A 12,708-nucleotide genomic window follows, 5' to 3' on the forward strand; every position below is an offset into this window, starting at 1 on the left:
TCTCAGCAATTAAATCTAGCAACGAGAGCGCGACGAAAATCCCCATAGAGAGCTAGAGTTGGTCATGCCTGCGGACCACGCCTCATGGACCCTAGAGAGAGCCCGACCGGGTGTGGGCATCTGCGCCGATTGGGCGGCGCGGTACGCGCCAGGGAGTCAACCACGGGAGGCCCTCAAGCAACAAACAGCGTGGAGGGCGCTCTCGCTCGCGGAGGCTCCCATGAGGCGGTTGACTGGCACTAGCGACGCAACCCGACAGGGGGCGGCACACACTACTATGGCCCCGGTCGCGCCCACGGCCCACCCATCATGGACCCCAGGGAAGTTGTCCGGATGCGGGGCGCGCAGGCAAATCGGATGGCCGGGGGATCTTCAGGGAGCTAGCCACGGGAGGCCCTTGCGCAACGGACGACGCGAGTGGCCTCCTCGTTTGCGGAGGCTCGGAGGAGGAGGCTCTCGGAAAGCGGGTACTCCACCATTTTTTATAGAAGTAATGAGATCGAAAATGTTGAATGGAGCTCGACCTCCACGAAGGCCGAATTTGAAATGATCAAACTACATATTTGTACATTTTATTTTTCATTTTTTAAACAAATACACATATATTTAGAGATGCAATGCACAAGTGTGTAAATTTCCAGGACCATGTACGTTAAATGAGTGCTAAAAAATATGTGGCATTTCAGTAAATGCACTATTCATACTCAAAGTTCATGATTATTTTTTTCACAGCTCGCATTTTAAGGTATTTCATTCTGAAATTTTACCCATATACACATCACATCCTTGTATGCTTGTACAATTATTTTAAAAAGAGTTAAACTGAGAAGTTTGAGTTTTAAAATTTTCAAAAATTCTGGCCTTCATGGAGACCGAGCTCCAAAATGCTCTACTCTAATGAGACTCGTATTACCAGATATACAAATATAAACATATACATGTTGTGATGTACCACAATACCCCTACCGCTCACCAACCAACCGTATATTTCACCACCACGAACAGAGCACAATCGCCCCCCTCGCGGCACTATATAAATTCCGGCGTGCCCGCGCACAGAAGCAGGCTCGACTCAACCCAAAAGCACATAGCTAGACTCGCGCAGCGGCTCGAACTCGTGGAAGCAAGCGCAGCTCACAGGCACTACCCAGCTCCGAGGCGAGGCGAGGCGAGGAGAACCAAGATGGAGTCATTGCTGGCAGCTGTGGCTGCCGGGGTGGAGCCGTTCCCGTCGGTGGACAAATGCGACGCGTCGGGACGCGGCTCGCACGCCGTGGCAGCCGACCTCGACGGGACGCTGCTGCGGTCTCGCAGCCCGTTCCCCTACTACGCGCTGGTGGCGTTCGAGACCGGCGGGTGGCCGCGGCTCCTGCTCCTGCTTCTCCTCGCGCCGTTAGCCACCCTGCTGGGGATCGCCGTATCGGAGGCTGCGGCTGTCCGAGTGCTCGTTTTCGCGGCCACGGCGGGAGCGCGGGTGTCGTCGATCGAGTCCGCGGCGCAGGCCGTGCTGCCGCGGTTCTACGCCGCGGACGTGCACCCGGGCGCGTGGCGGGTGTTCTCGGCGTGTTCCAGGCGCCGCGTCGTGCTCACCTCCACGCCGCGGATCATGGCGGAGCCGTTCCTGAGGGAGTGCCTCGGAGCCGACGCCGTGGCAGGCACCGAGCTCGCCACGTGGCGCGGCCGCGCCACTGGGATGGTGCAGACGCGCCGAGGCGTGCTCGTCGGGCGACGCAAGGCCGAGGCGCTGCATGAGATATTTGGCGAGGATGGCGACGTGCCGGACGTCGGCCTCGGCGACCGCCGGTCCGATTACCCCTTCATGTGCCAATGCAAGGTTAGCCCCTAGCCGGTAATTATATCTCTTAATTACTCCTTCTATATCCATAGTGTAATTCTTCGTAGCATCCCCACTACTAGTATCAGAAATTCAGAATCAACTTTGGATGGTTTAGCAATTAGCATGCAAGGAGTGGACGTAGTACATGTACTGTACAGTACGTTCACTGCCTAAGTGGTTAATTAATGTTTGAGAAAAACTCCACAATGCAAATTCGTTGCCGCGTTTGAAACAGAGTTGCAATTTTAAGGCGCATATGGTACATACATTGGCGTCATGCCTGCGTCTCTGCCATACTAAAGTGCGAAGCGAGTCCATGCTGTACGCATCACGCATGTGTGGTAGGGGTATACGGTGTCAGGTTCAGCTCTATTATATGCATGTGCAATATTAAGTTCTAGACTGTTGGTACAAAATGGCCCACACTGCCGTACTACGTAGAAACTACTTGTTGATTTGCTTGCTGCATAACAAAGTGGCTCAAAAGTTTAAAAACTAGTGGCCTTCCAATCACCGTAAAACTACTCATTCTTGATCACACCGTGCCAAATGCGTAGCTCGAGCGTGGATTAAGGTAAGGTGATCATCGATTACAACTGAGCCTAGGTTAGGCTCAAAATTAGTTACTTATCAACTATCCCTATTGTGCACTAACAGATGCACTAAGATTACACGCAAACAGTATGGTTGGTTGGATCACATCTTGGCTCCCATGCCCGCTGTTATGAGCGTGCTGGTGAAGGACCCGACACGGCTTTGCTTGCCCCTACCTACGCGCTACGCAACATTGATTGATTAAAGAAAAGCTCCGGCAGCATCAATTACATTTACACGGCCAGCGTACCTGGTAGGTTGGTAGGTAAGTCCGTAAGTGGTGGTTTTGATTTACTACTCCTGTAGTAGTACTACCAGTAATAACTTTATTGTTCAAAAATAAAAGGTAGAAGAAAATTAAAGATTGTACGTAGATAATAAGTAAGAACAAGATACAGTTAGGACACACACACGGTCAGCGCTTGGTGCACCTAGTTGGATAGAACAAAGTTAAATCTAAAGACTGGTAGATAGTGCATGCCCACAAGTTACAACATCATATCATATTTAACGGCAGCATACGACACGAAATACCTTTCCTACGGGATAGGAAGAAAATATTAGTCACGAGATAGCTAAGTACTACCCACTGCGATTCAAAATAAGTGTCGCACTTTTAAACTGGTTTTAGTTCAAAACTGCGACATTTATTATGAAATCAGAGGTGATACGTGTTTGGTGTTTGGTGTTAAAGCCAAAATAGCTATACGGCCGGACAGACATGAACCATGATGGCGTCCTAGTTGCACGTGATTAATGCATTTTAGTGCGCACTGCACGAGTCTTTAACAGTACAGTGATCTTGAGCGTCTCTTTAATTGTGGAATTGATGAACATGGTGGGGGGCTTTGCTCCCGTGTGTGGCAGGAAGCGTACATCGTACCGTCGGCGCCGGTGGAGGCCGTTAGCATGGACCAGCTGCGGAGGCAGGTCATCTTCCACGACGGCCGCCTGGCGCTCCGCCCGACGCCGCTGGCCGCGCTGCTGACCGTGCTGTGGTGCCCGGCGGGCTTCGTCCTCGCGTGCCTCCGCATCGCCGCGGGGGCGCTGCTGCCCATGCCCTGGGTCTACTACGCGTTCTGGGCGCTCGGCGTGCGCGTCGTGGTCAAGGGCAGCCCGCCCCCGCGCGCCGGGAGCACGGCGGGCCGCACTGGGGTGCTCTTCGCCTGCTCGCACCGCACGCTGCTGGACCCCATTTTCCTCTCGGCGGCGCTCGGCCGGCCCGTGGCGGCCGTCACCTACTCACTGTCAAGGCTGTCTGAGATACTCTCGCCGATCCGGACCGTACGCCTGAGCCGTAACCGCGTCACCGACGCCGCCATGATCACGAGGCTCCTGCAGGAGGGTGACCTCGCCATCTGCCCCGAGGGGACGACGTCCCGAGAGCCGTTCCTGCTCCGGTTCTCGGCGCTCTTCGCGGAGCTCACCGACGAGGTGGTCCCTGTGGCGATGGAGAGCCGGATGGGCATGTTCCACGGCACCACGGCGAGGGGGTGGAAGGGGATGGACCCCTTCTACTTCTTCATGAACCCCAGCCCGGTGTACACCGTCACGTTCCTGAGCAAGCTGCCGTCGGAGCTCACCTGCAGCAGCGGCGGCAGGCCCAGCCACGAGGTGGCCAACTACATCCAGAGGCTCATCGCTGCCACGCTCTCCTACCAGTGCACCAGCCTCACCAGGAAGGACAAGTACCGGGCCCTCGCCGGCAACGACGGCATCGTGGACGTCAAGCCGATGAACAAGGCACGCTAGCTAAATGAATGTGATTGCCCCGTGGCTAATTCTGGCGTTTTACCATATCCATATTTAATTATTTGATTTGCTTGTGTGGGTGGATGTGCATATTGCTGAAATCTGAGATGGGCTCTAGGCCCATATTGCAATTTCTGAAAAATCTCTAAGGGCCCATGTGGGTTATATGGCACTAGGTGAAGTGGGAAGTTTAGTCCCACCCCGAAAGTGGAAGGAGAGTTCCCTTCAAAAAAAAGGAAGTGGAAGGAGAGTTGGAGTGATTTATAAGAATTTCTCTTCTACATGCTATTGGAGCTTGAGAAGAGAAGAGGCCCTCGCGCACTCCTCCGTCGCCCGCCTCGCCTCGTCACGACGCGCCGCGCCGCGGGTTGCGGGATTGAGCCGAGCCGAGCTCACACCTACGCGCTTATTTTTGCCAGTCACTAACGGAGAATTTTCTGACAGCTGGGCCACGATCTGAGACGTCGGATCGTGGGCTGTCACGGACTCGGACGTGGGTCGAGCCCACGTCTCTCCATGCGGCTGCGCCTATAAGCATGCGGTGTCTCCTAACCCTAGCCACCACGAACAGATCACATCTGCTCACGCGTCCGCCCACCGTCGTTCCTTTGCTACTGCTGCCACCGGTGACTCCATCCCATCCGCCGCGTACACGGTCGACGGGAGAGCAGATCTCCGAAACCACGCCCTTCTGGTTCCTGTACGGGGTGAGGGGTGAATAGGTTTTTGGGCAGCGATTACGCGACTACTCGCTTCCGATCGTCTACTTCCTCTACGTCCGTGTCGCCTTCATTATCACCATGTCCATCGACGCCGACCGTGCCGCCGCCAAGAAAGTTGAAGCCGACAAGAAGGCCGCCGAGGACGCCGCTGCTGCCACCAAAGCCGCGGCCTCTGCGTGGCCTACTGGAGGGTATAACTCGTTTATCCCGCTCCTGATTATTTTCATATTAGCAGTACTAGCAGTATGTGTAGATTTGTCTACTGTTTGCTTAGTACGTGCATGTTTAGATCAGAGTCAGTACGTCATCAACTTAGTCAATGTCATGCTAGTGATTTACTCATGGATTAATTTAATCGAGAAATTACCTATTTACTCAACAATCCAAAAACCTATTATGTGTAGGAATTTCTCGGCAAGTGGCTTTGCCGCTGCACTGAAACCCGGATAAGTTTACCGGTACATACTTCAAGCGTTGGCAGACTAAGACCACGTTATGGCTCACGACTATGAACGTGTTCTGGGTCACCGGTGTCTCCACGGGAACGATTGCTCCTGAACAGGAGAAGGCGTTCAAGGAGGCTACCGTTGTGTTTCTCGGAGCAGTTCTTAGCGTGATCGGAGATAAACTGGTCGACGCATATTTACATGTGCATGTCGCCAAGGACTTGTGGGAGGCGCTCGAATCTAAATTCGGGGCCGCCGATGCAGGGAGCGAGATGTATATTATAGAGCAGTTCCACGATTACAAGATGGTTGAAAACCGTCCTGTATTGGAGCAGGCTCATGAGATAATATGCAGTGTTAAGGAACTTGAGCTTCTCAAGTGCGAGTTACCGAGCAAGTTTGTCGCGGGCTGCATAATCGCTAAGCTCCCTAATTCCTAGAGGAACTTTGCCACCACTCTGAAACATCAGAGGCGTGAATTCTCTATGGAGGATGTCATTGGCCATCTGAGTGTTGAGCAGAATTCGACGGCAAAAGACTCACACGGAAAAGGGGCCGAAGGGACTTCTGTTGCCAACATGGTGAACCAGAAGAACTTCAACTCCCACAAGCCCAAGGGAAAGAACGGTGTCCAACACAACACGACTTTAAGAAGAAGGGTAAGAAGACCTTCAAGAAGAACAAGAAGGACGAGGGCTGCTTTACTTGTGGTTCGGTTGAACATTGGGCCAACAAGTGCCCAAACAAGTACAAGAAGTCAGGACAGGACTTCAAGTCTGTCAACATGATTGTGGCCAACAATGAGAATGGTGCATCTGGGTACGGTAATTTATTTACTGTTTTTTCAGTGTTTCAACCCAACGATTGGTGGGTGGACACAGGTGCAGGTGTTCATGTGTGTGCTGACATTTCATTGTTCACTTCTTACCAGGTCACAGGTCACGGGTCCGTATTGATGGGGAATGGCGCGAGTGCTTCTGTTCATGGTGTTGGCACGGTCGATCTGAAGTTTACTTCGGGAAGGATCGTGCAGCTGAAGAACATGCAGCATGTCCCCGCCATCAAGAAGAACCTCGTTAGTGGCTCCCTTCTATGTAGAGAAGGGTTTAAGTTGGTTTTCGAGTCTAATAAATTAGTTGTTACAAAATATGGACTCTTTGTTGGAAAAGGTTATGAGAGCGGAGGGATGTTCCGCCTTTCCCTCGCAGATTTTTGTAATAAAGTCGTGAACCATATTCACTCGAATGTTAATGAATCTGAAGTTTGACATTCACGTCTTTGTCACATTAGTTTTGGTGTTATGACGCGGCTAGCCAAGTTGGATTTAATCCCGAGTTTCACTTTAGCCAAAGGTTCTAAGTGCATTTCATGTGTGCAAGCTAAGCAACCTCGCAAGCCTCATAAGGCCGTGGAGGAGAGACACCTGGCACCATTAGAACTCATACATTCTGATCTTTGCGAGATGAATGGTGTGTTGACTAAAGGTGGAAAGAGATACTTCATGACATTGATAGATGATTCCACTAGATATTGCTATGTGTATCTGTTAAATGCTAAAGATGAGGCTCTATACTACTTTAAAATCTATAAGGCAGAAGTTGAAAATCAACTTGAAAAGAAAATTAAACGAGTCCGGTCAGATCGTGGTGGAGAGTACTTCTCCAGTGAGTTTGATTCCTTCTGTGCGGAACACGGCATTATTCACGAGAGGACGCCTCCCTATTCACCCCAGTCAAACGGGGTTGCCGAGCGGAAAAACCGTACTCTAACTGATTTGGTTAACGCCATGTTAGATACATCGGGTTTATCCAAGGCATGGTGGGGGAGGCTATATTGACGGCATGTCATGTCCTGAATAAAGTTCCGACAAAGGATAATGAGATCACTCCCTATGAGAAATGGGCAAAGAGAAGGACGACACTCTCGTACTTGCGCACTTGGGGCTGTTTGGCGAAAGTCAACGTGCCGATCCCCAAAAAGCGTAAGCTTGGACCCAAGACCGTGGACTGCGTTAATTTGGGCTACGCTAAGAACAGCATTGGCTATAAATTTCTAGTAGTGAAATCTGAGGTACCTGACCAGAAGGTCGGTACAATTATGGAGTCTAAGGATGCTACATTCTTTAAGGATATTTTTCCTATGAGAGATATGCAAAGCACTTCTAGACAGGAATCTGAGGAAACTCCTGAACCTGCCGTCCCTATGGAATATTATGAACAAACACATGATGAAAATCCTGAGGAGGATGACGAGGAAACCCTTGGTAGGGGCAAGAGACAAAGGACTGCAAAGACCTTTGGTGATGATTTCTTCGTGTACCTCATGGATGATACTCCCACTTCTATTTCTGAAGCGTATGCCTCTCCAGAAGCTGACTACTGGAAGGATGCGGTCCGTAGCGAGATGGATTCCATCATGGCTAACGGGACATGAGAGATCACTGACCGTCCCTATGGTTGCAAACCACTGGGATGTAAGTGGGTGTTCAAAAAGAAGCTTAGGCCCGATGGTACGATTGAAAAGTACAAGGCTAGGCTTGTGGCCAAGGGTTATGACCAGCAAGAAGAGGAAGATTTCTTTGATACTTATTCACCTGTGGCTAGACTGACCACCATTCGAGTATTACTCTCGTTGGCGGCCTCACATGGTCTTCTCGTCCATCAGATGGATGTTAAGACGGCTTTTCTAAATGGAGAGCTAAAGGAGGAAATCTACATGCAACAGCCTGATGGCTTTGTGATAGATGGTCAGGAAAGAAAGGTGTGTAGATTGATAAAATCTTTATATGGCCTGAAACAAGCACCTAAGCAACGGCATGATAAGTTTAATACAACTCTGACATCTGTTGGTTTCGTTGTTAATGAGGCTGACAAATGTGTATACTATCGCCATGGTGGGGGCGAAGGAGTTATACTGTGCTTGTATGTTGATGACATACTGATATTCGGAACAAACCTCAAAGTCATTGAGGAGGTCAAATCGTTTCTATCTCAGAACTTTGAGATGAAAGACCTTGGTGTGGCTGATGTTATCTTGAACATCAAGCTACTGAGAGATAATGAGGGTGGAATTACACTTCTGCAATCCCATTACGTTGAGAAGGTGTTGAGTCGTTTTGGATATTCGGACTGCACACCATCTCAAACACCATATGATCCTAGCGTATTGATTCGAAAGTCCAAAGGCATGGCTAAAGATCAATTGAGATACTCTCAAATCATTGGTTCACTGATGTACCTAGCGAGCGCAACGAGGCCTGACATCGCGTTTGCTGTGAGCAAACTGAGCCGGTTTGTTTCCAAACCGGGTGATGTACATTGGCATGCTGTTGAGAGAGTTATGCGCTATCTGAAAGGTACTATGAACTATGGACTTCACTATACCGGATACCCGTCGATACTTGAAGGGTATAGTGATGCGAATTGGATCTCTGATGCTGATGAGATGAAGGCCATAACTGGGTATATGTTTACTCTTGGAGGTGGCGTTGTTTCCTGGAAGTCTTGCAAGCAAACGATCTTAATGAGATCGACAATGGAAGCAGAATTAACGGCATTAGACACATCTGGTGTTGAAGCGAGATGGCTTCGAGATCTTTTAATGGACTTGCCATTGGTTGATAAACCGGTTCCGGCTATCCTTATGAACTGTGATAATCAGACTGTCATCACCAAGGTGAAGAGTTCAAAGGACAACATGAAGTCCACCAAACACATAAGAATGAGATTAAAAGCTGTCAGAAAATTAAGAAACTCCGGAGTGATAGCGTTGGACTATGTCCATACGGCTAAGAATCTGGCAGATCCCTTTACAAAAGGGCTATCACGTGTTGTGATAGATAATGCATCGAGGGAGATGGGTATGAGACCCACATGAGTTGCCATGGTGGTAACCCAACCTATGTGATCGGAGATCCCGTGAACTAGGACCTGGGAAAACAAGCCAGTGGTGAACTGAGGAGAGTAACTATACTAACCCACTCCGTTGGAGATGCAATACTCTCTATACTGTATGGTAGGATGACTACGGTCTCAATGTGTTCCAAAGCTTATAAAAGCAAGATGCTATCCTACAGAGCGATCTTTGGAGGAACACACCTATATGAGCCCGACTGCTGGTCACAGTCTATGAGATTAGGGTGATCTCTAGTAAGCTCATGAATAGGCCAGGAGTGTGACTTATATGCTCCACCGGAGGGGTCAGCCTTCGGCAGCCTAGTACTAGTAAGACATGTAGTGAAACTTCTTTACGCCAAACTGACAATTCAAGGCATAGTCCATTGGTCAGTTGTGAAGGAGTGTAGCCACTTGTTCTAGGTGAAGTTCAACCTTAACAGGTCTTCACTGAAACACTGGTATATCGAAACAGCAATTGGAACAGAGGACACAATGGGCCCTTGAGATCTGGTGGGGGATTGCTGAAATCTGAGATGGGCTCTAGGCCCATATTGCAATTTCTGAAAAATCGCTAAGGGCCCATGTGGGTTATATGGCACTAGGTGAAGTGGGAAGTTTAGTCCCACCCCGGAAGTGGAAGGAGAGTTGGAGTGATTTATAAGGATTTCTCTTTTACATGCTATTGGAGCTTGAGAAGAGAAGAGGCCCTCGCGCACTCCTCCTCCGCCGCCCGCCTCGCCACGCCACGCCTCGTCACGACGCGCCGCGGGTTGCGGGATTGAACCGAGCCGAGCTCACACCTACGCGCTTATTTTTGCCAGTCACTAACGAAGAGTTTTCTGACAGCTGGGCCACGATCTGAGACGTCGGATCGTGGGCTGTCACGGACTCGGACGTGGGTCGAGCCCACGTCTCTCCACGCGGCTGCGCCTATAAGCATGTGGTGTCTCCTAACCCTAGCCGCCACGAACAGATCACATCTGCTCACGCCCACCGTCGTTCCTTTGCTGCTGCTGCCACCGGTGACTCCATCCCGTCCGCCGCGTACACGGTCGACGGGAGAGCAGGTCTCCGAAACCACGCCCTTCTGGTTCCTGTACGGGGTAAGGGGCGAATAGGTTTTTGGGCAGCGATTACGCGACTGCTCGCTTCCGATCGTCTACTTCCTCTACGTCCGCGTCGCCTTCATCATCACCATGTCCACCGACGCCGACCGTGCCGCCGCCGAGAAAGCTGAAGCCGACAAGAAGGCCGCCGAGGACGCCGCTGCTGCCACCAAAGCCGCGGCCTCTGCGTGGCCTACTGGAGGGTATAACTCGTTTATCCCGCTCCTGATTATTTTCATATTAGCAGTACTAGCAGTATGTGTAGATTTGTCTACTATTTGCTTAGTACATACATGTTTAGATCAGAGTCAGTACGTCATCAACTTAGTCAATGCCATGCTAGTGATTTACTCATGGATTAATTTAATCGAGAAATTGCCTATTTACTCGACACATATGCACCGGCAGTGATTATCTTTTCCTCTTTGATTATTACGTACTCCATTTGTGATCTTCTCTGAGCATGTTGCCATTGTACCAGCTGGGAGTTGAATGCAGTTTTACTACACAAACTGAGAAAAGGAATAATAGATGAGAAATTGGGGACAGGAAATTATTCTTGCTCGTGTCAGCATCCACCTGCAGGCAACAGCTCAGGACATATAAAAGCAAAGTTATTCGGTTTGGTAGATTCCGTCCCACTCAGCGAACCAACAGCTCAACAAGTAAAGACCACGTCAAGAAGATAAGATTCAGATCAGATCGTTTTCTTTTCCATTTTGTGCTGCCATCTTGTTTTCTTGTCCCGCCAGAACAACATAGTACAACGTTGAGGTCCAAGGAGACGACACTGACCCAATGGAACAAGATTGCTGGATCCATCTTCATTAATTTGATTGCTCGGCTAAAACGGGTAAACAAGAAAGTTCTGAGCAGCCCCAAAAGACAAAGTTCTTAGCGAGTATAGTGTATTTTTCTTTCTCCAGCTGCAGTTTAATTCCATTCCAGATCACACATGCTATCTATGAGCAGTCACACACACCCTGGACCCGGTACTGGGCCAGTAATTTATCGATGCCGTGTGATGACGGTGGATGGGTGGATTAAAAATTAACTTACTGCACGCAGACGTTGCAGCTCTTCCTGCAGAAGCCAGGAGCTTCCTTGGTGCCCACCATATAGTTGGGGTTCTTGGCGCACTCCCCAACGGCAGCCCACTGCGAGCAGAGGACATTCTCGTCCTCGCACCCGCCTCCCTGCTTGCCCGAGTTTTCGAAGGACCTCACATGGATCCACTTCGTGGCGGACCACTTCTGGCCTTCGATGACGGGGCAGCTCCCGTGCAAACTGTCAGGGTCTGTCGTTGCATCAGGGTGGAGGCTGAAGAACAGCAGGGCGTCACCTTTTACGGGCTTTACTGCATACGACAACAAACAATTTAAGCTTCACAATAACGTCAATTATCATTGCATATGGAGCCAGTAAGATATGCAAAATTAAGATGCACATCGAAGAACTAAGCTCTACTGAGTACTGAAGCTATCAAAAAAAGGGGTACAGAGGTAATAATATGGTGTGCAAGGATCTCAAAAGTACTTCAGTATCTTTAGAGCCTGTCGACCGTACCTGCATATCCATTTTTAGCACACTCAGATGCCGTCTCATCCTTGTGTTGTGTTAACTTCCCCTGCAGAATATCTGAATTAGTGCATGGGATACCTAAGAAAAGTTCTTTTCTTCTTTTACGGATGCCTAAGAAAGTCGGGAAAGAAAGAGCAAGGAAATTACCTCTGCGTTAGGGAAGATGGTCTCTCCACCCTTCTCAATGTTAGACAGGTACATGAGCACTGTTGCTATTCGGTGACCACCGAGAGCTTGGTTATTTTTGTCATGGAAGTAATCATAGTGTGGCTCATACTTCTCACCATTCTTATAGTGTAATATTTGAATGGACTCGCCATTCTCTGAGCATGGAAAGAATAATTGATATAATATTACAAACTTTTGAGAAAAACAGAAAAGGCAAGATGAAATGGTTAGATTAAGTCAAAGTACCCGACGGAAGGAAAGTCCAAGCAGCAATCCTCTCCTCTATCCTTGCTACTACTTCATCCTGCCAAATGATTGTTTTAGTTAAAATGTTCTTTTTGCAGGGTTAAAATATTGTTTTAGTTAAAATATGATGTTTGTTGCTGCATCTAGTGTCCCCTGGTGTTTTTTGATCATTCATAACAAACAGTTAAGAGTTATATATACACGGATTGGTAGTCCCTGAAGAAATGATTTAACCGAAGTATGTTGTCGAATAATGTTGAAGGATTTGGTCTGCCGCTTGAAAAAAAAAACTGTAGTGAACCTTCTGTTTCTAGTTCTTCTGTTGCTTCTTGATTTGAGTCATAGTATTGGGAGGGGGGG

General features: G+C 49.3%; 2 protein-coding genes across 2 annotated transcripts in view; one reads left to right on the forward strand and one right to left on the reverse strand.

Moving 5' to 3' along the window:
- The first annotated feature begins 946 nt into the window (after positions 1–946).
- On the forward strand, positions 947–4,257 carry LOC119352613 (glycerol-3-phosphate acyltransferase RAM2-like). Its single transcript, XM_037619179.1, has 2 exons — positions 947–1,834; positions 3,299–4,257. Exons 1-2 carry the CDS (start codon positions 947–949, stop codon positions 4,181–4,183), a joined length of 1,773 nt encoding a protein of 590 aa, XP_037475076.1. The 3' UTR covers positions 4,184–4,257.
- A 6,782-nt stretch (positions 4,258–11,039) lies between these two features.
- The window catches only part of LOC119267582 (probable prolyl 4-hydroxylase 7), a 10,479-nt gene continuing 8,810 nt past the window's right edge, over positions 11,040–12,708 (reverse strand). The window contains exons 4-7 of the mRNA XM_037549000.1: positions 12,349–12,406; positions 12,082–12,257; positions 11,920–11,980; positions 11,040–11,710 (exon numbers count right to left, since the gene is read on the reverse strand). Of these exons, the coding sequence (XP_037404897.1) occupies positions 11,409–11,710; positions 11,920–11,980; positions 12,082–12,257; positions 12,349–12,406 (597 nt within the window). The 3' untranslated portion in view covers positions 11,040–11,408. The remainder of the gene's footprint in view (positions 11,711–11,919; positions 11,981–12,081; positions 12,258–12,348; positions 12,407–12,708) is intronic.

Source organism: Triticum dicoccoides, chromosome 1A (assembly GCF_002162155.2).
Source record: "Triticum dicoccoides isolate Atlit2015 ecotype Zavitan chromosome 1A, WEW_v2.0, whole genome shotgun sequence".
NCBI classification, from domain to species: Eukaryota; Viridiplantae; Streptophyta; class Magnoliopsida; order Poales; family Poaceae; genus Triticum; species Triticum dicoccoides.